Source organism: Phyllobates terribilis, unplaced genomic scaffold, assembly GCF_046119375.1.
Source record: "Phyllobates terribilis strain yellow unplaced genomic scaffold, ASM4611937v1 Scaffold_13__5_contigs__length_258822181, whole genome shotgun sequence".
In the NCBI taxonomy this organism is placed as follows: Eukaryota; Metazoa; Chordata; class Amphibia; order Anura; family Dendrobatidae; genus Phyllobates; species Phyllobates terribilis.
Window position 1 is genome coordinate 208,106,225 of NW_027362773.1, and position 27,489 is coordinate 208,133,713.

Consider the following 27,489-nt stretch of genomic DNA (forward strand, 5'->3'; position numbering starts at 1 on the left):
CTCCCTCCATACTTCCAGCCTCAGTCTCTTTCTTCCGTCCCCCCTCTCCTCCATCCTTCCTCCGTCGCTCCCTCCATACTTCCAGTCTCAGTCTCTTTCTTCCATCCCCCCTCTCCTCCATCCTTCCTCCAGCACTCCCTCCATACTTCCAGCCTCAGTCTCTTTCTTCCGTCCCCCCTCTCCTCCATCCTTCCTCCGGCGATCCCTCCATACTTCCAGCCTCAGTCTCTTTTTTCCATCCCCCCTCTCCTCCATCCTTCCTCCGGCACTCCCTCCATACTTCCAGCCTCAGTCTCTTTCTTCCGTCCCCCCTCTCCTCCATCCTTCCTCCGGCGCTCCCTCCATACTTCCAGCCTCAGTCTCTTTCTTCCGTCCCCCCTCTCCTCCATCCTTCCTCCGGCGCTCCCTCCATACTTCCAGCCTCAGTCTCTTTCTTCCGTCCCCCCTCTCCTCCACCCTTCCCTTTGCTTTGCTGTGATCTAGTCTCCGGGGCGGCAGGGTCCATACTGAATATAGAGGGGGGGGATTAATCTTGTAGATTTCCGCACGTGAGCACAGGAGACACCTTTTTCCATCTGCTTTTGTCTTTTACGTCTATGGCTGTACGGCTCCTTCCTTCTCCATCCTTGGACTGATCTTCATGGGGACAGGACCCCCTCTGCTCGCCTCCGCCTGTGAGTATGGCAGACGCTGATCCTGATAGACTGATTATTAGGATTCTCGATGCTCCTTGCAGGTTTTTTATAGTGCAGGCCTCACCATGGTGGGATGTGGTTGGTTAACCCTTACAAAGCCTGTGCAGACAGCGACGTTCTCTTCTATAGAGGCAGGGATGACTATAGACGTGCAGAGACCCCTATATGCCATGTACTGCCCCAATATGACCAGGGAGGAGGGTGGGAATTTAATAAACCGGAGAATCTATGTTCCTATGAGGGCGGACGTTTTTCTGTGGAGAATGTAATTATGTAATATTAATTTGGCTAGCTTGTTTAATGAATGATTAGATTATACCCTTTTTTGTAAATTGTGAATCAAGTGTAAAATCACTGCTCATTAGCACTCCTTCACAGGGGCGGCCTACCGGAGGATTCCCCTGCTCCCCGGTGTGCCAGTCCGAGCCTGGCAACAAGGGATCTTGAAACAAGACAGGGATTGACTCACAAAGTAAATCATAAAGTTACACAACTTTTTACTATGCAATGATTAAACTTTAAGTACAGACCCCTTTCCCTCCCACTCCCCCCCCCCCAAAAAAAAAAGTATTCTAACTTTTTAAAAATGAATAGTCAGCGGCCCCTTTTGGCCATAGACAGAGCAGATCCAGACAATTTTGGTGGGATCTGACAAGGATCTTATGCCTTTGGACCACCATAGACATTAGATTATCAGCAGATCCCACCAAAATCGAGACGTCATGCTGATTGACAGTTGGCTCCCCGCAGTAAGGCAGCAGGGAGCCAGCTATCAAATGGCTTCATGTTACCAGTCATGTCCCATCAACAGAGCAAAGCTCTGTCAACATCACATCATCGAAAGCTGCAGGAGCGGTTTATGGCCAGCGGAGATCGGTGCCGGGCACAACAGGCAGGTAGTTAGCAACTACCTGCCGATAGTAAAAAAAAATAGTCCTGGATAAACTCTTTAATCAACTAAGTCTCTGATCTATGTCCTATTTTTTTTTTTAGCTCTTCATAGGAGCAGAGAAAATCAGTCGAACAGAACGGAGGAGGCTTATATCACTGAGCCACAGACCTCGAGTGAACTCACTGCTCCTCCAGACAGGTTACATGTCAATCAAGGTGACATGCACAAGTAGGTGCACGGACTCTAGAGGCGGACGCTCGGCCTATCTGTATATGTACCATGTATGCTGTAAATCTGGTTAAAACCAATGCACGGGCTGCAGGAAGAGCTTTGCTACCTTTTCTGGTTTTGCTGCCCCCCTGCAAGCAACTTGAAGTCCCAGTCCTTTGCTCCCAAATGTTGTTTTCAGGTGGGTCTGAATAACCTTCTAGCTGTATGTCCCTGCGCCCAAGGTATATGCCATGGCTATAGTGGTTGGTAAGATGGCTGTGACCATTAATGCCTCCATTCTATATGGGAGATCCATGGTGTTACAAACAAAACTATTCATCCCCCATTGCAAAAACTTTCTGCTTTTTGCAATAAACCACTGAAAAAATAATAATGCAAAATCTCAACACAATTAAAATAGCAAAACTTTCTCTAAATTCAGCACAAAATATCACTTTTATTGACTGCTGAAGTCTCAGAATTTTTAGTACTTAGCAGAGCTCCTCTGGCTGTTGTAACCTGCTGCCGACGTGATGCATAGCCAGATCCAGCCATCCTGGGGAAACTAAATCCAGTCCTCCTCAGCTTCCATGTCACTAACATTCTTGGCTGCAACCATCTTGTTCATTTTCTATGGGTTTCATGTCAAATGACTGTGATGACCACTCCAAAATCTTCCAGGACTTATTCTGAAAACAAACCTTGGTGGACTGTGAGGTGTGCTGGGGAATATTGTCCTGTTGGAAGGTCCAATGGCGCCCAAGCTTCAGCTTCCTCATAGAAGACATGGAGTTTTCTCATAGGATTTCCTGATAGTTGATTGAATCTATCTTGGCCTCTACACACTGCAGGTTTCCAGTGCCAGAGGAAGCAAAGCAGCCCCAGAGCATCATCAAACCACCACCATGCTTCACTGTAGGTATCACAAATTCACTGCCTTGCTTCACTGTACAGATCACAAAGCCACTGTAATGCTTCAGTGTAAACATCGCTGAGCCACTGCCAGGCTTCTCTGTAGACATCACTGAGCCACTGCCATGCTTCAATGTAGGCATCATCAAGCCACCACCATGCTTTACTGTAGACATCATCAAGCCACCGCCATTTGTCACTGTAGACATCATCAATCTACCGCCATGCTTCACTGTAGACATCATTAACCACCGCCATGTTTCACCTTAGACATCAAGCTGCCACCATGCTTTACTGTAGACATCACCAAGCCACAACCATGCATCACTGTAGACATCACCAAGCCACCACCATGCATCACTGTAGACATCACCAAGCCACCATCATGCTTCACTGTTGAGATCACTGAGTCATAGGCATGCTTAACTGTAAATATAACCAAGCCACCACCATGGTTCACTGTAGGTATCATTGAGCCATGCCTATGTAAGCATCACCAAGCCACGGCCATGCTTCACTGTAAGCATCACGGAGCCACCACCATCCTCCACTGTTGTCATCATCAAGACACTGCCACTTGACACTGTAAGCATGATCGAGGGGCTGCTATGCTTCACTGTAGGCATCACTGAGCCATGCCTTTGTATGCATCACCAAGCCACCACCATGCTTCACTGTAAGCATCATGGAGCCACCACCATCCTTCACTGTTGTCATCACTGAGCCACTTCCACGTTTTCAATGTTGGCATCATCGAGGTGCTGCTGTAGGCGTTATTGAACCATTGCCATCCTTCACTGTAGACATCATTGAGCCACCACCATGCTTCACTGTAGGCATCATTGAGACACCACCATGCTTCATTATAGTCAGGGTGTTCTTTTCAGCATATGCTTCATTCTTCCTAGTCCAGATATACTGCTGATCCATAGGCCCAAAAAGTTTTAGTTTTATTTCATTGCACCACAGAACAGAATCCCAAAACGTCTGTGACTTATTTATAAGGTTTTGAGCACATTGGAGGCAAAATTTCTCATACTTTTCTGTCAGTTAGGCCACGACCCCACTATTAGCATTTGGTCAGTATTGGGTCAGTATTTTTTCTCAGGAGTGGGAGCCAAAACCAGGAGTGGGTGATAAATGCAGAATAGGTGACTTGTTTCTATTATACAGTGGGGGAAATAATTATTTGATCCCTTGCTGACAAAGACATGAACAGTCTATAAATTGTAAGGGTAGGTTAATTTTAACATTTAGAGATAGAATATCCAAAAAAACAAATCAAGAAAATCACATTGTATAAATGAGATAATTTTTTTTGCATTTTGCAGTGAGAAATAAGTATTTGATCCCCTACAAACCATTGAGTTCTGGCTCCTACAGACCAGGTAGACGCTCCTAATCAACTCGATACATCCATTAAAGACAACTGTCTTACATAGTCACCTGTATAAAAGACTCCTGTCCACAGGCTCAATTAATCAGTCAGACTAACCTCTACAACATGGGCAAGACCAAAGAGCTTTCTAAGGATATCAGGGATAAGATCATAGACCTGAACAAAGCTGGAATGGGCTACAAAACCATAAGTAAGACGCTGGGTGAGAAGGAGACAACTGTTAGTGCAATAGTAAGAAAATGGAAGAAATACAAAATGACTGTCAATCGACTTCGATCTGGGGCACCATGCAAAATCTCACCTCGTGGGGTATCCTTGATCATGAGGAAGGTGAGAGATCAGCCTAAAACTACACGGGGGGAACTTGTTAATGATCTCAAGGCAGCTGGGACCACAGTCACCAAGAAAACCATTGGTAACACATTACGCCTTAAAGGTTTAAAATTCTGCCGTGCCCTAAGATCCCCCTGCTCAAGAAGGCACATGTGCAGGCCCCTCTGAAGTTTGCCAATGAACCCCTGGATTATTCTGTGAGTTATTGGGAGAAGGTGCTGTGGTCAGATGAGACAAAAATTGAGCTCTTTGGCATAAACTCAACTCGCCGTGTTTGGAGGAAGAAGAAGGATGAGTACAACCCTAAGAACATCGCCCCAACCGTGAAGCATGGTGGGGGAAACATTATACTTTGGGGGTGCTTTTCTGCAAAGGGGACATGACGACTGCACCGTACTGAAGGAAAGATGGATGGGGTCATGTATCGCGAGATTATGGCCAACAGCCTCCTTCCCACAATAAAAGCATTGAAGATGAGTCATGGCTGGGTCTTCCAGCAAGACAATGACCCAAAACATACATCCAAGGCAACAAAGGAGTGGCTCAAAAAGAAGCACAGTAAGGTCATGGAGTGGCCTAGCCAGTCTCCAGACCTTAATCCCATAGAAAACTAATGGAGGGAGTTGAAGCTCCGAGTTGCCAAGCGACAGCCTCAAAATCTGAATGATTTAGAGATGATCTGCAAAGAGGAGTGGACCAAAACTCCTCCTGACATGTGCGCAACCCTCATCAACTACAAACAACGTCTAACTGCTGTGCTTGCCAACAAGGGTTTTGCCACCAAGTATTAAGTGTTTGCCAGAGGAATCAAATACTTATTTCTCACTGCAAAATGCAAATCAATTTATCTAATTTATAAATGTGATTTTCTTGATTTTTCTTGGGATATTCTATCTCTCAATGTTAAAATTAACCTACCCTTAAAATTATAGACTGTTCAGGTCTTTGTCAGTGGGCAAACTTCCAAAAACAGCAAGGGATCAAACACTTATTTCCCCCACTGTACCTTTTCTCTGATTGTTCCTCACCTGGTTTTGGCTCCCACTCCTGAGAAAAAATACTGACCGAATACTGACAAAATACTGATAGTGGGGACGTGGCCTAAAGCTGTACATCTTGGAGTCCAGGCATGGAGACCTTCAGCGTTTAATATGTACCTAAATGTGCCACCACCTCTCGTTGCAGGTTTTCTGCAGTCAATCGAGGGTTTTTGACCACCAGCCTCCTCAGGAATCTTATAGCAGTCAGTGACCGCTTCATCTTTCTACCATATCCCAGTAGAGTAGTCGGTGTTCCTATGTGAACTCTGCTTCCAGCACTTTGGGAACTTGCTGTACCTTTGTGTTTTTTGGTCTCTTTTCTCTTGTTTGAGCAAAGCAATCATCTCTTCTCTTAAATTTATGGACCATTCTATTGACTCAGGGTGCATTTTGTGAACGTTTCTCAGTAATCGTTGATTGTATTTCACCCGACGATCTAGCAATACACTTGTTCGTAGGGTGAAAAAAAATATATATATTTTTCAGTTTGCCAAAAAATGATTTTTCTCTGCGGCGTCTCGTTCTATGTAGAGAACATTAATATTCTATGCGCACAAAACAACTAACTTTCCATAGTTGGTGCAGAAACACCAAAGGAAACTCATTTTAAAATTGTTGATAAGCAGTTATGGCTTAAGTAAGTTGCGCCCACTGCAGGAGAAATGTAATATTACATGACATCCATTTGACCATGAATTATATGGAAAGGCTGAGTCTTTATAAGAGGCTCTCCCCCATTATAGTGTCTATATGTCTTACTTTTCCCGTATAGAAAAGAGCTGTCTTCTTGAGAAAACTGCTTTAATTTAATCCTAGACTGGGTGATTGGTATTGTCCATGTGTTTCCTTCAATTTAACACTTCTCTCTATTAACAAAACCCAATAAAGATGGATTTCCCCCTATCTGACGTTGCTCGGCCCCCTTCTTCATCGCCTCCTTCATCTCCTCTCAGCATTGGGTTTCATCCTAAGTCTTATTTTTGGAGCTTAATGTGATAATTCCCCGGGTGCAGAAGACAGCAGATGCCAACTTATTCCTCCAAGGTTTTCTAGCAAGAAAAGGCTTTTTTTTTTACGTAATTAGTAGGGTAATTTTATAATGGAATTAATTAATGGCGGCACTTAGCATCTGGCATGAAAAAAATTACAAGTGTAAGGATTTGCATTATCTCTCACTTGTAATGTCCAAATGGACTTATAAAATGAGAATAAATGGCCGAGCAAGGAAGATAATGGCAGAGAAAGGGGGAAGAGTCGCTGCGAATAAAGGAGCAAATCAGCGTCGAATTCCAATGACATCACGTAGCGTTATGATGTCATCGAGTCCATATCTGCTCATCCGTTCAGTGGATGGAAGCTCCTTGGCACCATAAACTATTCCATGCAACATTTTTTTTAGTTATCGGGATGCTGAGATATGAGGAGATGTTTGACATCGTCTTCAAATTCAGCAAAATAATGACAATAATAGCAGCTGTTGAAAAAATAACAAAGATTGGGCATATTGACATTGACATGCCCTATCATTATTTCTGTAAAGATGTAGCAGCTATTAAGGAAAATAAGGATTGGGCATGGCCAGTTTCAATAGGTCCAATCATTACTTCTGTAGGGATGTAGCAGCTATTAAGGAAAATAAGGAATGGGCATGGCCAGTTTCAATAGGTCCAATCATTACTTCTGTAGGGATGTAGCAGCTAATAAGGAAAACAAGTTATGGACAGGGCCAGTTTCAGTATGTCCAATCTTTATTTCTGTAGAGATGTAGCAGATAATAAGGAAAATAAGGATTGGGCATGGCCAGTTTCAATATGTCCAATCATTATTTCTGTAGAGATGTAGCAGCTATTGAGGAAAATAAGGATTGGGCATGGCCAATTTCAATAGGTCCAATCATTACTTCTGTAGGGATGTAGCAGTTATTAAGGGAAATAAGGATTGGGCATGGCCAGTTTCAATATGTCGAATCGATATGTCTGTAGGGATGTAACAGCTATTAAGAAAAATAAGGATTGGGCATGGACAGTTTCAATAGGTCCAATCATTACTTCTGTAGGGATGTAGCAGCTATTAAGGAAAACAAGGAATGGGCATGGCCAGTTTCAATATGTCCAATCTTTATTTCTGTAGGGATGTAGCAGCTATTAAGGAAAATAAAGATTGGGCATGGCCAGTTTCAATATGTCCAATCATTACTTCTGTAGGGATGTAGCAGCTATTAAGGAAAACAAGGAATGGGCATGGCCAGTTTCAATATGTCCATTCTTTATTTCTGTAGGGATGTAGCAGCTATTAAGGAAAATAAGGATTGGGCATGGTCAGTTTCAATATGTCCAATCTTTATTTCTGTAGGGATGTAGCAGATAATAAGGAAAATAAGGATTGGGCATGGCCAATTTCAATAGGTCCAATCATTACTTCTGTAGGGATGTAGCAGCTATAGAGGAAAATAAGGATTGGGCATGGTCAGTTTCAATATGTCTAATCATTATTTCTGTAGGGATGCAGCAAATATTGAGGAAAATAAGGATTGGGCATGGTCAGTTTTAATATGTCCAATCGTTATTTCTGTAGGGATGTAGAAGCTATTATGGAAAATTGGGCCCAGTCAGTTTCAATATGTCCAATTGTTATTTCTGTAGGGATGTAGCAGCTATTAAGGAAAATAAGGATTGGGCATGGTCAGTTTCAATATGTCCAATCATTATTTCTGTAGGGATGTAGAAGCTATTATGGAAAATTGGGCCCAGTCAGTTTCAATATGTCCAATCATTACATCTGTAGGGCTGTAGCAGCTATTAAGGAAAATAAGGCTTGGGCATGGTCAATTTCAATATGTCCAATCATTACATCTGTAGGGACGTAGCAGCTATAGAGGAAAATAAGGATTGGGCATGGTCAATTTCAATATGTCCAATCATTACATCTGTAGGGACGTAGCAGCTATAGAGGAAAATAAGGATTGGGCATGGTCAGTTTCAATATGTCCAATCATTATTTTTTGTAGGGATGTAGCAGCTATTAAGGAAAAAAAGGATTGGGCATGGTCAGTTTCAATAGGTCCAATCATTAATTCTGTAGGGATGTAACAGCTATTAAGGAAAACAAGGATTGGGCATGGTCAGTTTCAATATGTCCAATCTTTATTTCTGTAGGGATGTAGCAGATAATAAGGAAAAAAATAAGGATTGGGCATGGCCAATTTCAATAGGTCCAATCATTACTTCTGTAGGGATGTAGCAGCTATTAAGGAAAATAAAGATTGGGCATGGCCAGTTTCAATATGTCCAATCATTATTTCTGTAGGGATGCAGCAAATATTGAGGAAAATAAGGATTGGGCATGGTCAGTTTCAATATGTCCAATCATTATTTCTGTAGGGATGTAGAAGCTATTATGGAAAATTGGGCACAGTCAGTTTCAATATGTCCAATTGTTATTTCTGTAGGGATGTAGCAGCTATTAAGGAAAATAAGGATTGGGCATGGTCAATTTCAATATGTCCAATCATTACATCTGTAGGGACGTAGCAGCTATTAAGGAAAATAAGGCTTGGGCATGGTCAATTTCAATATGTCCAATCATTATTTTTTGTAGGGATGTAGCAGCTATTAAGGAAAAAAAGGATTGGGCATTGTCAATTTCAATATGTCCAATCATTACTTGTGTAGAGATCTAGCAGCTAATAAGGAAAGTAATGATCAGGCAGGATCGATTTCAATATGCCCAATCATTATTTATTTAGAGATGTAGCAGTTGTTGGAGAAAACAAGGATTGGGCACAATCAATTTCAACATGCCCAATCTTTATGTTTGTAGCGACATAGCAGCTATTGGGAAAAACATGGATAAAGCAGGCTCAATTTCAACATGTCCAATCTTTATTTACATAGGAATAAGGCAGACAATGTGCAGGTTGCTGGGATCAAATAATGGGAGCAGCAAATCTTTATTTTCGGCTGCTTCTTAACACACCAGCGAAGCTTCATTTGGCCAAATGCCAGGGACCTCCTCTACAACCTTGTAAGGGGAACCTGTCACCAGGTTTTTGCTACCTAATGAGAGCCCCATGATGTCTAGGCGGAGACCCTGATTCCAGCGTTGTCTTACTTACTGAGCTGCTTACTGTAGTTTTTGTAAAATCCTTGTTTTTCCATCTGGAGATTATTGCTAGAGGACTAGTAAACTTGCTGCCATGTAGTCCTACCCTGCCCCCATCACTGATTGGCAGCTTTCTGCCTATGCAGAGTGTACACAAAAACATGCTAAACAGTGGCGTGGGCGGGGTTATACAGAGCTCAGCATTCAGAGATCTGCTTGATCTGCAGCAGACAAAACAGGGATTTTATCAAAACTGCAGCAAGCAGTCAAATGAGTGATACATCGCTGGAATCAGGGTCTCCGCCTCTACATTATGCTGCTCTCAGATGGGTATCAAAAATCTGGAGACAGATTCACTTAAAGGGGCCCTATTGCAATTAGTGGTAGTCTCTCTTTTGGACCCCTTAATAGGAGAGAGGGAAAAAGATGGGCAGACACTCACCATCATCTTGTATTGGAGGTCCAGGAGTTTTAAATTGGACCTATACAGACTGCATCTGTCATCAGATTCCATAATCTAATGCTTACATTATGAAATAGATCTCTCTGACCTGATGAGGCAGATGTACTTACATGTCAAAATGGTTCTATGATCATTTTTCTTAAATGTTCCCATTTTATATTAAAATGAGTCTAGCTGGAGCTCATCCTAATCTCTGGATTTTACAGCCATTCTAAAAAAAAAAATAATAATAATAAAAAATGGATTTTCAAAGTAAGTACACCAGTCTCATGGAGTCTAAGAGATCTATTTTATCATGTGAGCATTACCTTGTGAAAGCTGCTGACAGATCCACTTTAAATTGCACATCTCTATTACATTTTCTATATGGGGGGATATTACAAAATGTGTTGGGACGCAATTGTTTTCATTTACTTAATAAAATAAAAATAGACAAAAAACTTATCATGATAATAATACATCTGTCCAATGTGCAGGCAGCATGTTATAGAGCCGGGTGAGCTGAGCGGATTAATATATCATTTTATGGGTAAAGATTTAATATAATGTGTAATTTATTGCTATAAATTTCTCTTTCTATACTTGGGAGGCAAGTGGGCGGTACCATTGACTGAGTAGGACCGCCCACTGGACACTTAAGCATTTTAATGAATAAATACAAGTTATATTGAATATTTACCTATAAAACTATATATTAATCTTCTCAGTTTTTCCTGGTCTACAGATTGGAAGGGTTGTTTCCCAAAAATATAAATATATTCAAAAATTATTAGAAGACAACTGGACCTTGCGTCAGCGTCTTTATCGCAATGGGATCCAGCCATTTATGTGAGTGAGTCCGAAGAATCAAAGTTCAGCTCCATATTTCGGAGCTTAACCAATTATTATCTTTAGGAATGAATTGTTTCAAAGACGAGTGAAAGGGGGGTTATCACCATGCTGGAAGGAGCAATTAAAAATATTCACCTCTGGTCAAAAATGACTTCTCAAGGTTCCTCATAATCTCGCCTCGCCTGTCACTCAAACATTTGATGGACGCATTCCTAAATCAGAAACCACAACCTTTATATAAAGCCCGAGGACACTGCTCTGTAAGGACACAGGTCCGAAAGAAAAGAAATGTAGAACGGAGACCAAGTAGGGGGGGAGACCTTGAAAGATGTCATTGAAGATGTATTGAGGAACAATGGAAAAAAAAAAGATATATTCCTGTAAAGTTTTGGTATTTGTGCATGCAAAATAGCATTCACAGTTAGTGTTACTGGGGTTTTGCCCCTCATCAGTACAGGGCAGGTTAATGGGTGGCCGAATGAGATGCTTGAAAGTCAGTATCCCCTCTAGTGTCTTGTAAAGGACAAGAACCCTTGTAGCATTGCTCCATACAGTTAATTAAAGGGCATGGACACCTCTGTATCCCCTCTAGTACCTTGCACTGTACTGATAAGGGGCAAGGACCCCTGTAACATTGCTCCATACAGTTAATTAAAGGGTATGGAGACCTCTGTATCCCCTCTAGTACCTTGCACTGTACTGATAAGGGGCAAGGACCCCTGTAACATTGCTCCATACAGTTAATTAAAGGGTATGGACACCTCTGTATCCCCTCTAGTACCTTGCACTGTACTGATGAGGGGCAAGGACCCCTGTAACATTGCTCCATACAGTTAATTAAAGGGTATGGACACCTCTGTATCCCCTCTAGTACCTTGCACTGTACTGATAAGGGGCAAGGACCCCTGTAACATTGCTCCATACAGTTAATTAAAGGGTATGGACACCTCTGTATCCCCTCTAGTACCTTGCACTGTACTGATGAGGGGCAAGGACCCCTGTAACATTGCTCCATACAGTTAATTAAAGGGTATGGACACCTTTGTATCCCTTCTAGTACCTTGCACTGTACTGATGAGGGGCAAGAACCCCTGTAACATTGCTCCATACAGTTAATTAAATGACATGGACACCTCTGTATCCCCTCTAGTACCTTGCACTGTACTGATGAGGGGCAAGAACCCCTGTAACATTGCTCCATACAGTTAATTAAAGGGCATGGACACCTCTGTATCCCCTCTAGTACCTTGCACTGTACTGATGAGGGGCAAGAACCCTTGTAACATTGCTCCATACAGTTTGGCTTCTAAGAGCTACTTTGCATATTTTTTCCCATGTTCATACCAATTTGGGTTTCTTTAATGAGAGCCATTCCCTGATTTGTGTTTGAAATTGGGGGGTTCTGTATTTTTAAAGGGGTTTTCTGAGACAGTAATATATAGGTTAAATAGACTGTGGTGCTCAAGAAGGCGCCTTAACCCCTGCATTGGTTAGTAGGCACAATGCTGCGCATATGATGGTACTTGTGCCTAGTCCTGCAGCTCAGTCCCATTTCCTTGAATGTACAAACCTGTCAATCACCTGAAGTGGCGCTGGGAATAGTCGGCCAGGGGAGGTGCCGGACAAGTCTAGTTTTTTCCTATGGTCCCAGATTGAATCTTCGAACTATATTTTTTGCAAAGCAATCAAATGATTTAAAACAGATACTATTAAAGGGTATGGGCCCCTCTGTATCACCTCTACTGCCCTGCACTGTACTGATGAGGGGCAATAACCCCTGTAACATTGCTCCATATAGTTGACTACTTTGCATATTTTTTGCCTTGAAAATAAGTCTCCCTACCGATTTGGGTCTCTTAAATGAGAGCCAGTATCAATTCCCTTATTTGTGTATTAAATTAGGGGGGTACTGTATTTTTAAACGGGTTTCCTGGGACAGTACTATGTAGGTTAAATAGGCTGTGGTGCTCAAGAAGGCCCCTTAACCCCTGCATTGGTTAGTAAGCACAATATTGCACATATGATGGTGCTCGTGCCTGGTCCCACACCTCAGTCCCTATTCCTTGAATGTACAAACCTGTCAATCACCTGAAACTGCGCTGGGAATAGTCGGCCAGGGGAGGTGCCGGACAAGTCTTCTTTCTATGGTCCCCAACCGGATCTTCTATCTATATTTTTTACAAGGTAATTGAAGGATTGAAAATTAAAGAGTATGGACCCCTCTGTGCCTTTTTTTATTTTAATTTTTTGGGGCTCAAAAAATAATTTTAGCAATTACGTTCCATTACAAATTTTGCTCCGTTCGGCCTTGTTTGCCCAGACTTTAGATTGAGTTAACTGAGAACTAGTTTCCTTTTCTAAGATCAACTGATTTCTGACCACATCCAAGTTCAGCTCAACTTTGATGTGGTCTGTGGTCATAAATCAGATGGGAGGAGCTCATAAAAAAAACAGACAAAAGAAATACAAAACTCTGTATCGAAATAGCTCACTGATGACTTCTGAGTTAACTCATCCTGCAGACAGGAAAATAAAGATCCTGCAGAAGCTAAATGATGCAAAATTTGTAATGAAAAACCCAAAATACAAAAAAACCTGAAAGGTGGTTTGGTGGTCTTTAACTTCAACCATTTTCATGTAACCCTACAGAAATTCACCTAAACCAGAGTAACCCACTACCGGAGTATTTAGGTTACATCCGGAGCGGCCATGACCCTGCACTTCTGGTGTCCCCGTTGGTTGTGGCTGGGATCGTTATTGGACTGGTTCTCTTTCTCTCCTGTGTTACCATCATCATCGGAAGCCTGAGGAAAGATGGAGGAGAAAGAGACTGGCGCCTCGAGAATCCAAGCTATGGTGAGCTATGGTTTGTATATTAATGTTTTAGTCAATTTACTAGAAACTATAAGTGGTCACCCAATAATTTGTATGTGAATAGCAGCCTATCAAGGGTTTTGCTTATATTTACAGCGAGTGAAATAAGTATTGAACACGCTTACTGAAATGTAATTAATACTTCGTACTTTTAAAAGCCTTTGTTGGTGATGAAGCTTCAAGATGCCTCATCTATGGAGAAACTAGTCGCAGGCATTGCTGAGGTGTGATTTTGGCCCATTCTTCCACACAAACAAGCTTCACATCCTGAAGGCCCCGTGGGCTCCTTCTATGAACTCTGAGCATTAGTTCTTTCCATAAGTTTCCTATTGGATTCAGGTCGGTGATCGGCTCGGCCATTCCAGCAGCTTTATTTTCTTTCTCTGAAATCAGAGAGTTTCCTTGGCTGTGTGTTTGGGATCATTGTCTTGCTGAAATGTCTGTCCACCCTCGTTTCATCTTCATCGTCCTGGTAGATGGCAGCAGATTTATATCAAGAATAAATCAGTACATTTGTCCATTAATCCTTCCTTCAATTATATGAAGTTTGCCACAGCCCTACACCATGATGTTCTCACCTCCAAACTTTACTGTCGGTATGGTGTTTTTGGGGTGATATGCAGTACTTTTTGGCCTCCAAACATGGGGTGTATTATGGCATCCAAAGAGTTCAATTTTGGTCTCATCTGACCAGACTATATTCTCCCAGTATTTCACAGGCTTGTCAAAATGTTTTCGAGCAAACTTTACACACGCTTAAACATGCTTTTTGTTCAGCAATGGAGTCTTGAGTGGTGAGTGTGCATACAGACCATGGAGGTTGTGTGGTGAGTGTGCACACAGGCCATGGAGATTGCATGGTGAGAGTGCATACAGGCCATGGAGGTTGCGTGGTGAGTGTGCATACAGGCCATGGAGGTTGCGTGGTGAGCGTGCATACAGGCCATGGAGGTTGCGTGGTGAGCGTGCATACAGGCCATGGAGGTTGCGTGGTGAGAATGCATACAGGCCATGGAGGTTGCGTGGTGAGCGTGCATACAGGCCATGGAGGTTGCGTGGTGAGCGTGCATACAGGCCATAGAGGTTGCGTGCATTACTTATTGCTTTCTGTGAAACAATTGTACCTGCTGATTCCAGGTCTTTCTGTAGCTCCCCACAGGTGGTCCTTGGAACAACTCTTCTGATAATTCTTTTCACCCCTGTCTCTGAAATCTTGCGGGAACCACTTGGTCGTGTCCGGTTTATAATGAAATTATGCTCTTTCCACTTCCAGATTATGGCACAAACAGTGCTCACTGGAACCTTCAGTAGTTTAGAAATTCTTCTGTAACCAATGCCATCAGTATGTTTTCCAACAATAAGGTTGCAAAGGTCATGAGACAGCTCACTGGTTTTACCCATCATGAAATATTTATTGTGTGGCACTTTCATAATGAGACTCCTCTTTATAGGCCATCAGTTGAACCAGCTGATATTTTTCACTAAATGCAGGATTGCTTTCTAATTACTGATAGATTTCACTTGGTGTCATGACTTTCCAGGGCTTTTTGCACCTCTCTTCTTCATGTGTTCAATACTTTTTCCCTGTGTTATTTCTCATTATTACTCATAACTTAATTTATGGACATCTATGGTTTGATGTCTTTGCCTGTGTGGATTGCATGGGCTGTTACTGACAACTGGTGACAATTTCATGTCAATAGCACCTTTAGAAATAGACTTACTTAGAAAATCGGTGACCCGTTCAATACTTATTTCCCCCCGCTATACGTATTCAATTTGCATCATGAGATACTATATACTAGTCCTTAAAGGAGTTGTCCACTACTCGGACAATCCCTTCTCAATCCCTATGTTTCCCTCTTGTAAAATAAGAACGCTCATACTCACCGCCGCCGGTGCCGTCCCAGCAGTGTCGGCACGGTCTCTCCCAGGGATGGCGTGACATTGTTATATGACGCGATCCCTGCGGCCAATCAATCTCCCCGCCTTTGGAAAAATCCCGTACATCTGGATGAAGTCAGAGCTGCTGGCACTGAAGGTGACTTTAGATATTATTCTTTTACAAGGGAAAACATAGGGCTTGTCCGAGTAGTGGACAATCCCTTTAAAGAGTAACTATTGTTTTAAAGTTTATTTAATAAATTAATAATATCCATGAAAATAAGAAGCTTTGTAATATATCTTATTAGAGAAATCCGCTTTTTGCTCCTCCTCGATTGCTTTTTTAAAATCGGTAAAATCTGTAAAATCACTGAAGACAAATTTTTCCATTATTGAGATAAGAGATGACAGTTGCTGCTTATAAGAGTCTATGAATAGGGGAGGAGCTAGAGGCAGACAAAGACATTCTGCACCTCTAGCTCCTCCCCTCTCCATAGACTCTTATGAGCAGCAACAGTCATCTCTTATCTTAGCAATGGGAAAATCTGTCTTCACCAAATACAGATTTTACCTGTAAATTGAGAGTAAAAGATCAGTGAGGGAGGAGAAAGAAGCAGATTTCTTTGATAAGATATATTACAAAGTTTCTTATTTTCATATGTACTATTCATTTATGGAATAGAAATTAAAATTTGCAAAATTTGCAGAAAGTTAAGGGTGGACATATCTGTATCTGCCGTGCAGATTTGGAGTCTCGAAGTGGCCCAAGTGGACGACTATCTTCACTACTTCTTATGCCATGTCTTACAGATGGGATCTCCTATGCAACATCTTCCTTTGGAGACTTGAGGTCTGTCTGTACCGGGGACATTTCTCCAGCCTTAGAATTTGGCTCATACCTAGAGCTGAGCGCTTCCTATCCAGATTATCCGCCGTGGTAAGAAATGTTTTCCAATGGCGCCAATCTAATTATTTAAGGTAACATCAGTTGCCAAGTCCAATGTGCACAACTGTTAATGGTGTATACATTACTGGTACTTAAAGGGGTTGCCCACTTCTATTTTGTACTTAAATACATGTATTTGTGGATAAAAAAAAAACATTTTTGAATTTCAAGTTCCATTAAAATTTTTTGCACGGTTTGACTTTTAAAGAGTCTTCTTGCACGTTGCACTTTGATGTGGTCATAAATCAGCTGAGTAAAGCTTAGAAAAAGACATAAAAGAGTTACAGTGGGTACAGAAAGTATTCAGACCCCTTTAAATGTTTCACTCTTTGTTTCATTGCAGCCATTTGGTAAATTCTAAAAAGTTCATTTTTTTTCTCATTAGTGTACACTCTGCACCCCATCTTCACTGAAAAAGAACAGAACTGTAGAAATTTTTGCAAATTTATTAAAAAAGAAAAGCTGAAATATCACATGGTCATAAGTATTCAGACCCTTTGCTCAGTATTGAGTAGAAGCACCCTTTTGCACTAGTACAGCCATGAGTCTTCTTGGGAATGATGCAACAAGTTTTTCACACCTGGATTTGGGGATCCTCAGCCGTTCTTCCTTGCAGATCCTCTCCAGTTCTGTCAGGTTGGATGGTGAACATTGGTGGACAGCCATTTTCAGGTCTCTCCAGAGATGCTCAATTGGGTTTAGGTCAGGGCTCTGGCTGGGCCAGTCAAGAATGGTCACAGAGTTGTTCTGAAGCCACTCCTTTGTTATTTTAGCTGTGTGCTTAGGGTCATTGTCTTGTTATAAAGTGAACCTTCGGCCAAGTCTGAGGTCCAGAGCACTCTGGAAGAGGTTTTCATCCAGGATATCTCTGTACTTGGCCGCATTCATGTTTTCTTCAATTGCAACCAGTCATCCTGTCCCTGCAGCTGAAAAACACCCCCATAGCATGATGCTGCCACCACCATGTTTCACTGTTGGGATTGTATTGGGCAGGTGATGAGCAGCGCCTGGTTTTCTCCACACATACCACTTAAAATTATCACCAAAAAGTTCTATCTGTGTCTCATCAGACCAGAGAATCTTATTTCTCATAGTCTGGGAGTCCTTCATGTGTTTTTGAGCAAACTCTATGTGGGCTTTCATTTGTCTTGCACTGAGGAGAGGCTTCCGTCAGGCCACTCTGCATTAATGCACAACTGGTGGAGGGCTGCAGTGATAGTTGACTTTCTGGAACTTTCTCCCATCTCCCTACTGCATCTCTGGAGCTCAACCACAGTGATCTTGGGGTTCTTCTTTACCTCTCTCATCAAGGCTCTTCTCCCACAATTGCTCAGTTTGGCTGGATGGCCAGGTCTAGGAAGACTTCTGGTGGTCCCAAACTTCTTCCATTTAAGGATTATGGAGGCCACTGTGCTCTTAGGAGCCTTGAGTAATGCAGAAATTCTTTTGTAACTTGGGCCAGATCTGTGTCTTGCCACAATTCTGTCTCTGAGCCCCTTGGGCAGTTCCTTTGAGCTCATGATTCTCATTTGGTCTGACATGCGCTGTGAGCTGTGAGGTCTTATATAGACAGGTGTGTGCCTTTCCAAATCAAGTCCTAACAGTTTAATTAAACACAGCTGGACTCCAATGAAGGAGTAGAACCATCTCAAGGAGGATCACAAGGAAATGGACAGCATGTGACTTAAATATGAGTGTCTGAGCAAAGGGTCTGAATACTTATGACCATGTGATATTTCAGTTTTTCTTTTTTAATAAATTTGCAAAAATTTCTACATTTCTGTTTTTTTCAGTCAAGATGGGGTGCAGAGTGTACTTTAATGGGAAAAAAATGAACTTTTTAGAATTTACCAAATGGCTGCAATGAAACAAAGAATGAAAAATTTAAACGGGTCTGAATACTTTCTGTACCCACTGTATAAACCCTCCCATGGGATCGACAGAATGAGCTCACTGATGGATCCTCAGTTAGCTCATTGTGCATCCGGCAATGCAAGGTAAAAGGTGCAAATCTGGTATAGATTTTCCATAGGGGTCCATGAGCTTCAAATTAAGACATAGATCGGCACAGGTAGGGCTAATTGTCTAGACTTAACCTCTACCCAATTTCCCGGCCATTGCCTTTAACCATTTTTTTTAATGTTTTTTTGTTGATTACATTGGGAATAAATAGTTCATTAGACTCAGTGAAGGGAGCGTTTCCGTAAATCAGGGTTGACGGGCAGAATAAATGAACATTGCGCCAATATGTCCTATTAAGAGAATGAATGAAGTCCCCGTGTGGTTGGTATTTGAGTGCTCATCTGCTTTATTTCATGTGAAATGGATGGAGAAAGAGGCGATGATGCTCAGACAGGATAGTTGTCGTTGCCCTTCATGGCAAATTTAGTTCCAGTTAGGAGGCTACAGGATTTATTATTGGAGGGATTTTTGATGGTCACATTAACCTAATGATGGCATAAATGGAGGCAAACAATGACCTTAATAGATATAATCATCTCTGCAATGTAGACTCCTTGGTGGTGCAATCATTCTTTGTCTCACCAGTGGTGGTCGGCGTCCTGCTCTCCTGCCAAATCTCACCACTCACTGTGAGGGTCGCACACTTGGCGCAGACCCCCAGATTCTTAAAAGACAGCATGCAGCAATGGAGGTTGTGACCTGGGGATTTTCTGTGTGAAAGGCCAAAATCCCTTGAGGTGGTTAAGGGTAAAGAACTCACAATTCCTTAGACTCCGCTCTTATAGTTAATAAAATTGTTCAAAGTTTCAGTCCATTTATTTTCAGGCCGCCTGATCCAAGTTCAATTTTATCATGGGAGTGTCTCTGCAAGTAATATAGGCTGGATGTAAGGTCTGTGTGTCTCTCCCAGTAATATAGGCTGGATGTGAGCTCTGTGTGTCTCTCCCAGTAATATAGGCTGGATGTGAGCTCTGTGTGTCCCTCCCAGTAATATAGGCTGGGTGTGAGCTCTTTGTGTCTCTCCCAGTAATATAGGCTGGATGTGAGCTCCGTGTGTCTCTCCCAGTAATATAGGCTGGATGTAAGGTCTGTTTCTCTCCCAGTAATATAGGCTGGATGTGAGCTCTGTGTGTTTCTCCCAGTAATAAAGGCTGGATGTGAGATCTGTGTGTCACTCCCAGTAATATAGGCTGGATGTGAGGTCTGTGTGTCTCTCCCAGTAATATAGGCTGGATGTGAGCTCTGGGTCTCTCGCAATAATATAAGCTGGATGTGAGGTCTTTGTGTCTCTCCCAGTAATATAGGATGGATGTGAGCTCTGTGTGTCTCTCCCAGTAATATAGGCTGGATGTGAGCTCTGTGTGTCTCTCCCAGTAATATAGGCTGGATATGAGCTCTGGGTCTCTCCCAGTAATATAGGCTGGATGTGAGCTCTGTGTGTCCCTCCCAGTAATATAGGCTGGATGTGAGTCTATGTCTTTTCCAGAAATATAGGCAGGATGTGAGGGCTATCTTTATTAGCTCCTGCATCGCCACAGCTTCTATCCTGCACTTATTTCCTCTTCATGTGCTTTCCTTCTGATCTATAGCCTGTTTTTCTGCCCTCACTGAGACTGTACATGCTTTCTCCCCTCTCCACACTTCGAAGATCTGTGTACAGAGAGAGCCATCAAAACTGACCAGGATATCTGATGGATTTGTAATATTTTTGCAGATCACTCAGCTAGATAAAAGACTTTGAGACATCTGCAGCAGCAAAAATGGTGGAAAATGTTTCATGAAAACTAGTTATAAAGTTGCTTAATTTTGCTGGATGGTGTTGCCTTTTCCCAATTTCATTTCCAACATGAACCATGTCATTGATGGAGACAGACATGTTCTTCCTCTTCCTCTCCTCGCTAAGCGGTAATGGCCATCAGTCGGACGGGAGCCGGTGTTTTTTAGGCAGACATTTACTCCCCGAGAACAGACTTCTCTATTTGTTTTGCAGAATCTGCGGAGCATCTGCCGCAGTGAACTAATCATCTCCCGTATTATCCTGCAGCATATTTTTAGACACAGCATCCCAATTGCTTTTTAGATGTCCGTCCTGGACAGCTTCAGCTCCGAATTTACTGCCCATCTGCTTGCGGCTGCAGACTTTAACAAGATCATGAGAGGAAAGGCGATGAGACGAGGGACCATAGAAGGGCACCCTTTCATCTCAGCTCAACCTCTGCTCTAAACTAATATGTACTCCTTTAAAATCTTACATTCTGGTTGCCGCCACAAGTAAGGGCCCATTTATATAATCACCACTAAAGGCCATTATTGTATGATCGGTGGTGGGCCGAGCACTGGGATCTTCACCAGTCTTTGCCACGGCTCCTGATATATGTCATTGTCTGCAGCGTTGACGTCACGTCACAGACAGGTAGCAGAGGTCCTGGAAACCGCAGACAGGTAGCAGAGGTCCTGGAAACCGCAGACAGGTAGCAGAGGTCCTGGAAACCGCAGACAGGCAGCAGAGGTCCTGGAGACCACAGACAGGCAGCAGAGGTCCTGGAGACCACAGACAGGCAGCAGAGGTCCTGGAGACCACAGACAGGTAGCAGAGGTCCTGGAGACCGCAGACAGGGAGCAGATTCCTGGAGACCACAGAGAGGTAGCAGGGGTCCTGGAGACCGTAGACAGGCAGCAGAGGTCCTGGAAACTGCAGACAGGTAGCAGAGGTCCTGGAGAGCGTAGACAGATAGCAGAGGTCCTGGAAATCACAGATAATAGGTAGTAGAGGTCCTGGAGACTTCAGACAGGCCAGAGAAGTCCAGAAGACCGAAGACAGGTAGCAGAGTTCCTGGAGTCTGCAGACAGGTAGAAGAGGTCCTGAAAACCCCAGACAGGTAGCAGAGGTACTGGAGACCGCAGACAGGTAGCAGAGGTCCTGGAGACAGCAGACAGATAGCAGAGGTCCTGGAGACAGCAGACAGGTAGCAGAGGTCCTGGAGACCGCAGACAGGAAGCAGAGGTCCTGGAGACCACAGTCAGGTAGCAGAGGTCCTGGAGACCACAGACAGGGAGCAGATTCCTGGAGACCACAGAGAGGTAGCAGAGGTCCTGGAGACCGTAGACAGGTAGCAGAGGTCCTGAAAACCCCAGACAGGTAGCAGTGGTCCTGGAGACCACAGACAGGTAGCAGATTCCTGGAGACCGAAGACAGGTAGCAGAGGTCCTGAAAACCCCAAATAGGTAGGCAGAGGTCCTGGAGACCCCAGACAGGTAGCAGAGGTCCTGGAGACCACAGACAGGTAGCAGAGGTACTGGAGACCGCCGACAGGTAGCAGATTCCTGGAGACCACAGAGAGGCAGCAGAGGTCCTGGAGACCGAAGACAGGTAGCAGAGGTCCTGGAGACCATAGACAGGTAGCAAAGGTCCTGGAGACCACAGACAGGTAGCAGAGGTCCTGGAAACCGCAGACAGGTAGCAAAGGTCCTGGAGACCACAGAGAGGTAGCAGAGCTCCTGGAAACCGCAGACAGGTAACAAAGGTCCTGGAGACCACAGAGAGGTAGCAGAGGTCCTGGAGACCGCAGACAGGTAGCAGAGGTCCTGGAGACCGCAGACAGGGAGCAGAGGTCCTGGAGACCGCAGACAGGGAGCAGAGGTCCTGGAGACCACAGAGAGGTAGCAGAGGTCCTGGAAACCGCAGATAGGTAGCAGAGGTCCTGGAGACCGCAGACAGGTAGCAGATTCCTGGAGACCACAGAGCGGTAGCAGAGGTCCTGGAGACCGAAGACAGGTAGCAGAGGTCCTGGAGACCATAGACAGGTAGCAAAGGTCCTGGAGACCACAGACAGGTAGCAGAGGTCCTGGAGACCGCAGACAGGTAGCAAAGGTCCTGGAGACCACAGAGAGGTAGCAGAGCTCCTGGAGACCGCAGACAGGTAGAAAAGGTCCTGGAGACCACAGACAGGTAGCAGAGGTACTGGAAACCGAAGACAGGTAATAGAGGTCCTGGAGACCACAGACAGGTAGCAGAGGTACTGGAAACCGAAGACAGGTAGCAGAGGTCCTGGAGACCGCAGACAGGTAGCAGAGGTCCTGGAAACCGCAGACAGGTAACAAAGGTCCTGGAGACCGCAGAGAGGTAGCAGAGGTCCTGGAGACCGCAGAGAGGTAGCAGAGGTCCTGGAGACCGGCGACAGGTAGCAGAGGTACTGGAGACCGCAGACAGGTAGCAGAAGTCATGGAGACCGCAGACATGTAGCAGAGGTCATGGAGACCGCAGACAGGTAGCAGAGGTCCTGGAGACCGCCGATAGGTAGCAGAGGTCCTGGAGAAAGTAGACAGGTAGCAGAGGTTCTGGAAACTGCAGACAGGTAGCAGAGGTCATGAAGACCACAGACATGCTGGATATGTCTGGTAGACCACAGACAGGTAGCAGAGGTCCTGGAGACCACAGACAGGTAGTAGAGGTACTGGAGACCGAAGACAGGCAGCAGAGGTCCTGGAAACTGCAGACAGGTAGCAGAGGTCCTGGAAATCACAGATAATAGGTAGTAGAGGTCCTGGAGACTTCAGACAGGCCAGAGAAGTCCAGAAGACCGCAGACAGGTAGCAGAGTTCCTGGAGTCTGCAGACAGGTAGAAGAGGTCCTGAAAACCCCAGACAGGTAGCAGAGGTCCTGGAGACCGCAGACAGGTAGCAGAGGTCCTGGAGACCACAGACAGGTAACAGAGGTCCTGGAGACCGCCGATAGGTAGCAGAGGTCCTGGAGAAAGTAGACAGGTAGCAGAGGTTCTGGAAACTGCAGACAGGTAGCAGAGGTCATGAAGACCACAGACATGCTGGATATGTCTGGTAGACCACAGACAGGTAACAGAGGTCCTGGAGACTGCAGACAGGTAGCAGAGGTCCTGGAGACCACAGACAGGTAGCAGAGGTCCTGGAGAGCGTAGACAGATAGCAGAGGTCCTGGAAATCACAGATAGGTAGTAGAGGTCCTGGGGACTTCAGACAGGCCAGAGAAGTCCAGAAGACCGCAGACAGGTAGCAGAGTTCCTGGAGTCTGCAGACAGGTAGCAGAGGTCCTGAAAACCCCAGACAGGTAGCAGAGGTCCTGGAGACCGCAGACAGGTAGCAGAGGTCCTGGAGACCGCAGACAGGTAGCAGAGGTCCTGGAGACCGCCGATAGGTAGCAGAGGTCCTGGAGAAAGTAGACAGGTAGCAGAGGTCCTGGATACCACAGACAGGTAGTAGAGGTCCTGGAGACCGTAGACAGGTAGCAGAGGTTCTGGAAACTGCAGACAGGAAGCAGAGGTCCTGGAAACCACAGACCAGACACAACTCCGGAGCAAATTGAAAGTCATACTAGAAAGTCCTAATACCAAGACACAGGCGCGTGTCTCGGTAGGCCTTATCTAGTCCAGATCTAGGACAGGTGTGTATAAATAAAACTGGAGATGGGTTTCTGGCGTCATCGGACATTGATAGGGTAGCTGCTTCCAGTAGGTGACATCAACGATATTGTTTTCTTTCCTTCTGAGAGAGAGCTAACAAAGCAAAAACATCTTAAGATTCTTGGAAAAAAAGAAAACTTAATGTTTCAAACGTATTATTATTATTATTATCAATCTTTTCCTCCAGCTATGAAGACTGTGTTGGGCCAGGAACCTTGGAGATGTGTCTCCCAGCAGATGATCCTCCACCTTACTCCTTAGAAGATCCACATCTGAGACAAGAGGTGTCGCTGGGTCCCAGGTCCGCGGAGACGCCACGGTGTTCACAAACTGATGCAGGACATTTCCAGGTCTCCTCGCCTTTGTCTACTGTTAACTCACACGTTGCCGCATCGGTCCAGACTACGGCCAAGAGAAGTCTTCACCTCCCTATAATACCGATGGACATGTGAATAGACGTCTCCTCGCCTGACATTGGGGGGTCAGAGGAGAATATGACTTAGCAATATCCTTAGAGGCGTTTTATCCTATCTGCTCCTTGGACGCCAGTAATTGTCTCAGTCATGTTGCACCCACGCGTTTGTGTGATAATTGGAGAAGTGCAATTAGTTTCTATCTAGCAATAAGAAAGTGCAATAGTTTTATAAGAAATGTTATTACACCTTAATGAGGGCTATAAAGAACCACAACTGTCTCACACTGCGCCGTCTACATAGACATCTTATATAGAGATACATGTTCTGTCTGCTCATACATTTATCTGTCTCACCTGTACAGCCGTCTTCTTCACATATACACTCACCTTGTACTTGTACTTTGTAAAGTTTGGGCACCCCTGATCAATATTACTGTTATTGTTAACAGTTCAGCAAGTTGAAGATGACATGATCTCTAAAAGGGTTAAAGTTAAAGATGACACATTTCATTTGTATTTTAGGCACCAAAAAAAAAATATTGTCATTTTTTACATTTTAAAAATTACAAAAAGTAAAAAGGGCCGATGCAAAAGTTTGGGCACCCTTGGAGATTTGTGTGGTCAGATAACTTTGACCAAGGTTTCAGATCTTAATTAGCCTGTTAGGGTTATGGCTTGGTCACTATTATCGCTAGGAAACGCCAGGTGATGTTAATTTCCCAGCTTTATAAAAAACCAGCCTCCTCTAACCTTGTGCCAAAAAACAGCAGCCATGGGTTCTTCTAAGCAGCTGCCTAGCACTCTGAACAGGAAAATGGTGGAGGCCACAAAGCAGGAGAAGGCTATAAGAAGATAGCAAAGCGTTTTCAAGTTGCCCTTTCCTCAGTTCGAAATGTAATTAAGAAATGGCAGTTACCAGGAACAGTGGAGGGCAAGATAAGGTTTGGAAGACCAAGAAAAATTTCAGTGAGAGCTGCAAGTAGGAATGCTAGAGAGGCAAATCACAACCCCTGTTAGACTGCAGAAGACCTTCATAAAGATCTAGCAGACTCTGGAGTTGTGGTACATTGTTCTACTGCACAAATATGGCCTTCATGGAAGAGTCATCAGAAGAAAACCTCTCCTGCGTCCTCATCATAAAATTCAGCTTCAGAAGAATGCTAAAGAACATCTAAACAAGCTTGATGCATTTTGGAAACAAGTCCTGAGGATTGAGAAGGTTAAAATAGAACTCTTTGGCCACAATGATCAAAGGTACAGTACCGACCAAAAGTTTGGACACACCTTCTCATTTAAAGATTTTTCTGTATTTTCATGACCATGAAAATTGTACAGCCACACTGAAGGCATCAAAACTATGAATTAACACATGTGGAATTATATACTTAACAAAAAAGTGTGAAACAACTGAAAATATGTCTTATATTCTAGGTTCTTCAAAGTAGCCACCTTTTGCTTTGATGAGTGCTTTGCACACTCTTGGCATTCTCTTGATGAGCTTCAAGAGGTAGTCACCGGAAATGGTCTTCTAACAATCTTGAAGGAGTTCCCAGAGATGCTTAGCACTTGTTGGCCCTTTTGCCTTCACTCTGCGGTCCAGCTCACCCCAAACCATCTCGATTGGGTTCAGGTCTGGTGACTGTGGAGGCCAGGTCATCTGGCGTAGCACCCCATCACTCTCCTTCTTGGTCAAATAGCCCTTACACAGCCTGGAGGTGTGTTTGGGGTCATTGTCCTGTTGAAAAATAAATGATGGTCCAACTAAACGCAGACCAGATGGAATAGCATGCCGCTGCAAGATGCTGTGGTAGCCATGCTGGTTCAGTATGCCTTCAATTTTGAATAAATCCCCAACAGTGTCACCAGCAAAGCACCCCCACACCATCACACCTCCTCCTCCATGCTTCACGGTGAGAACCAGGCATGTAGAGTCCATCCGTTCACCTTTTCTGCGTCGCACAAAGACACGGTGGTTGGAACTAAAGATCTCAAATTTGGACTCATCAGACCAAAGCACAGATTTCCACTGGTCTAATGTCCATTCCTTGTGTTCTTTAGCCCAAACAAGTCTCTTCTGCTTGTTGCCTGTCCTTAGCAGTGGTTTCCTAGCAGCTATTTTACCATGAAGGCCTGCTGCACAAAGTGTCCTCTTAACAGTTGTTGCAGAGATGTGTCTGCTGCTAGAACTCTGTGTGGCATTGACCTGGTCTCTAATCTGAGCTGCTGTTAACCTGCGATTTCTGAGGCTGGTGACTCGGATAAACTTATCCTCAGAAGCAGAAGTGACTCTTGGTCTTCCTTTCCTGGGGCGGTCCTCATGTGAGCTAGTTTCTTTGTAGCGCTTAATGGTTTCTGCAACTGCACTTGGGGACACTTTCAAAGTTTGCCCAATTTTTCAGACTGACTGACCTTCATTTCTTAAAGTAATGATGGCCACTCGTTTTTCTTTACTTAGCTGCTTTTTTCTTGCCATAATACAAATTCTAACAGTCTATTCAGTAGGACTATCAGCTGTTTATCCACCAGACTTCTGCACAACACAACTGATGGTCCCAACCCAATTTATAAGGCAAGAAATCTCACTTATTAAACCTGACAGGGCACACCTGTGAAGTGAAAACCATTTCCGGTGACTACCTCTTGAAGCTCATCAAGAGAATGCCAAGAGTGTTCAAAGCATTCATCAAAGCAAAAGGTTGCTACTTTGAAGAACCTAGAATATAAGGCATATTTTCAGTTGTTTCACACTTTTTTGTTAAGTATATAATTCCACATGTGTTAATTCATAGTTTTGATGCCTTCAGTGTGAATGTACAATTTTCATAGTTATGAAAATACAGAAAAATCTTTAAATGAGAAGGTGTGTCCAAACTTTTGGTCTGTACTGTATGTGTGAAGAAAAAAAGGGCACAGAATTTCAGGAAAAGAACATCTCACCAACCATTAAACATGGTGGTAGAACAATCATGCTTTGGGGGTTGTGTTGCAGCCAATGGGAACATTTCAAGGTAGAGGGAAGAATGGATTCAATGAAATTTCAGCAAATTATTGATGCAAACATAACACCATCTGTAAAAAAACTGAAGTTGAAAAGAGG

The 27,489-nt window shown here is 43.8% G+C and overlaps 1 protein-coding gene across 1 annotated transcript; it reads left to right on the forward strand.

The window, feature by feature from the left end:
• Positions 1-365: 365 nt before the first annotated feature.
• BEAN1 (brain expressed associated with NEDD4 1) lies at positions 366-27,074 on the forward strand. Its single transcript, XM_073659163.1, has 5 exons — positions 366-674; positions 1,689-1,815; positions 13,526-13,732; positions 16,445-16,571; positions 24,165-27,074. Exons 2-5 carry the CDS (start codon positions 1,791-1,793, stop codon positions 24,427-24,429), a joined length of 624 nt encoding a protein of 207 aa, XP_073515264.1. The 5' UTR covers positions 366-674; positions 1,689-1,790; the 3' UTR covers positions 24,430-27,074.
• The last annotated feature ends 415 nt before the right edge of the window (positions 27,075-27,489 follow it).

Coding starts and splice junctions, on each gene's coding strand:
- BEAN1 (XM_073659163.1), top strand. CDS start 1,791: ATGTCAATCAAGGTGACATGCACAA. Junction 13,733..16,444: donor CCTCGAGAATCCAAGCTATG/GTGAGCTATGGT, acceptor CATGTCTTACAG/ATGGGATCTCCTATGCAACA. Junction 16,572..24,164: donor TATCCAGATTATCCGCCGTG/GTAAGAAATGTT, acceptor CTTTTCCTCCAG/CTATGAAGACTGTGTTGGGC.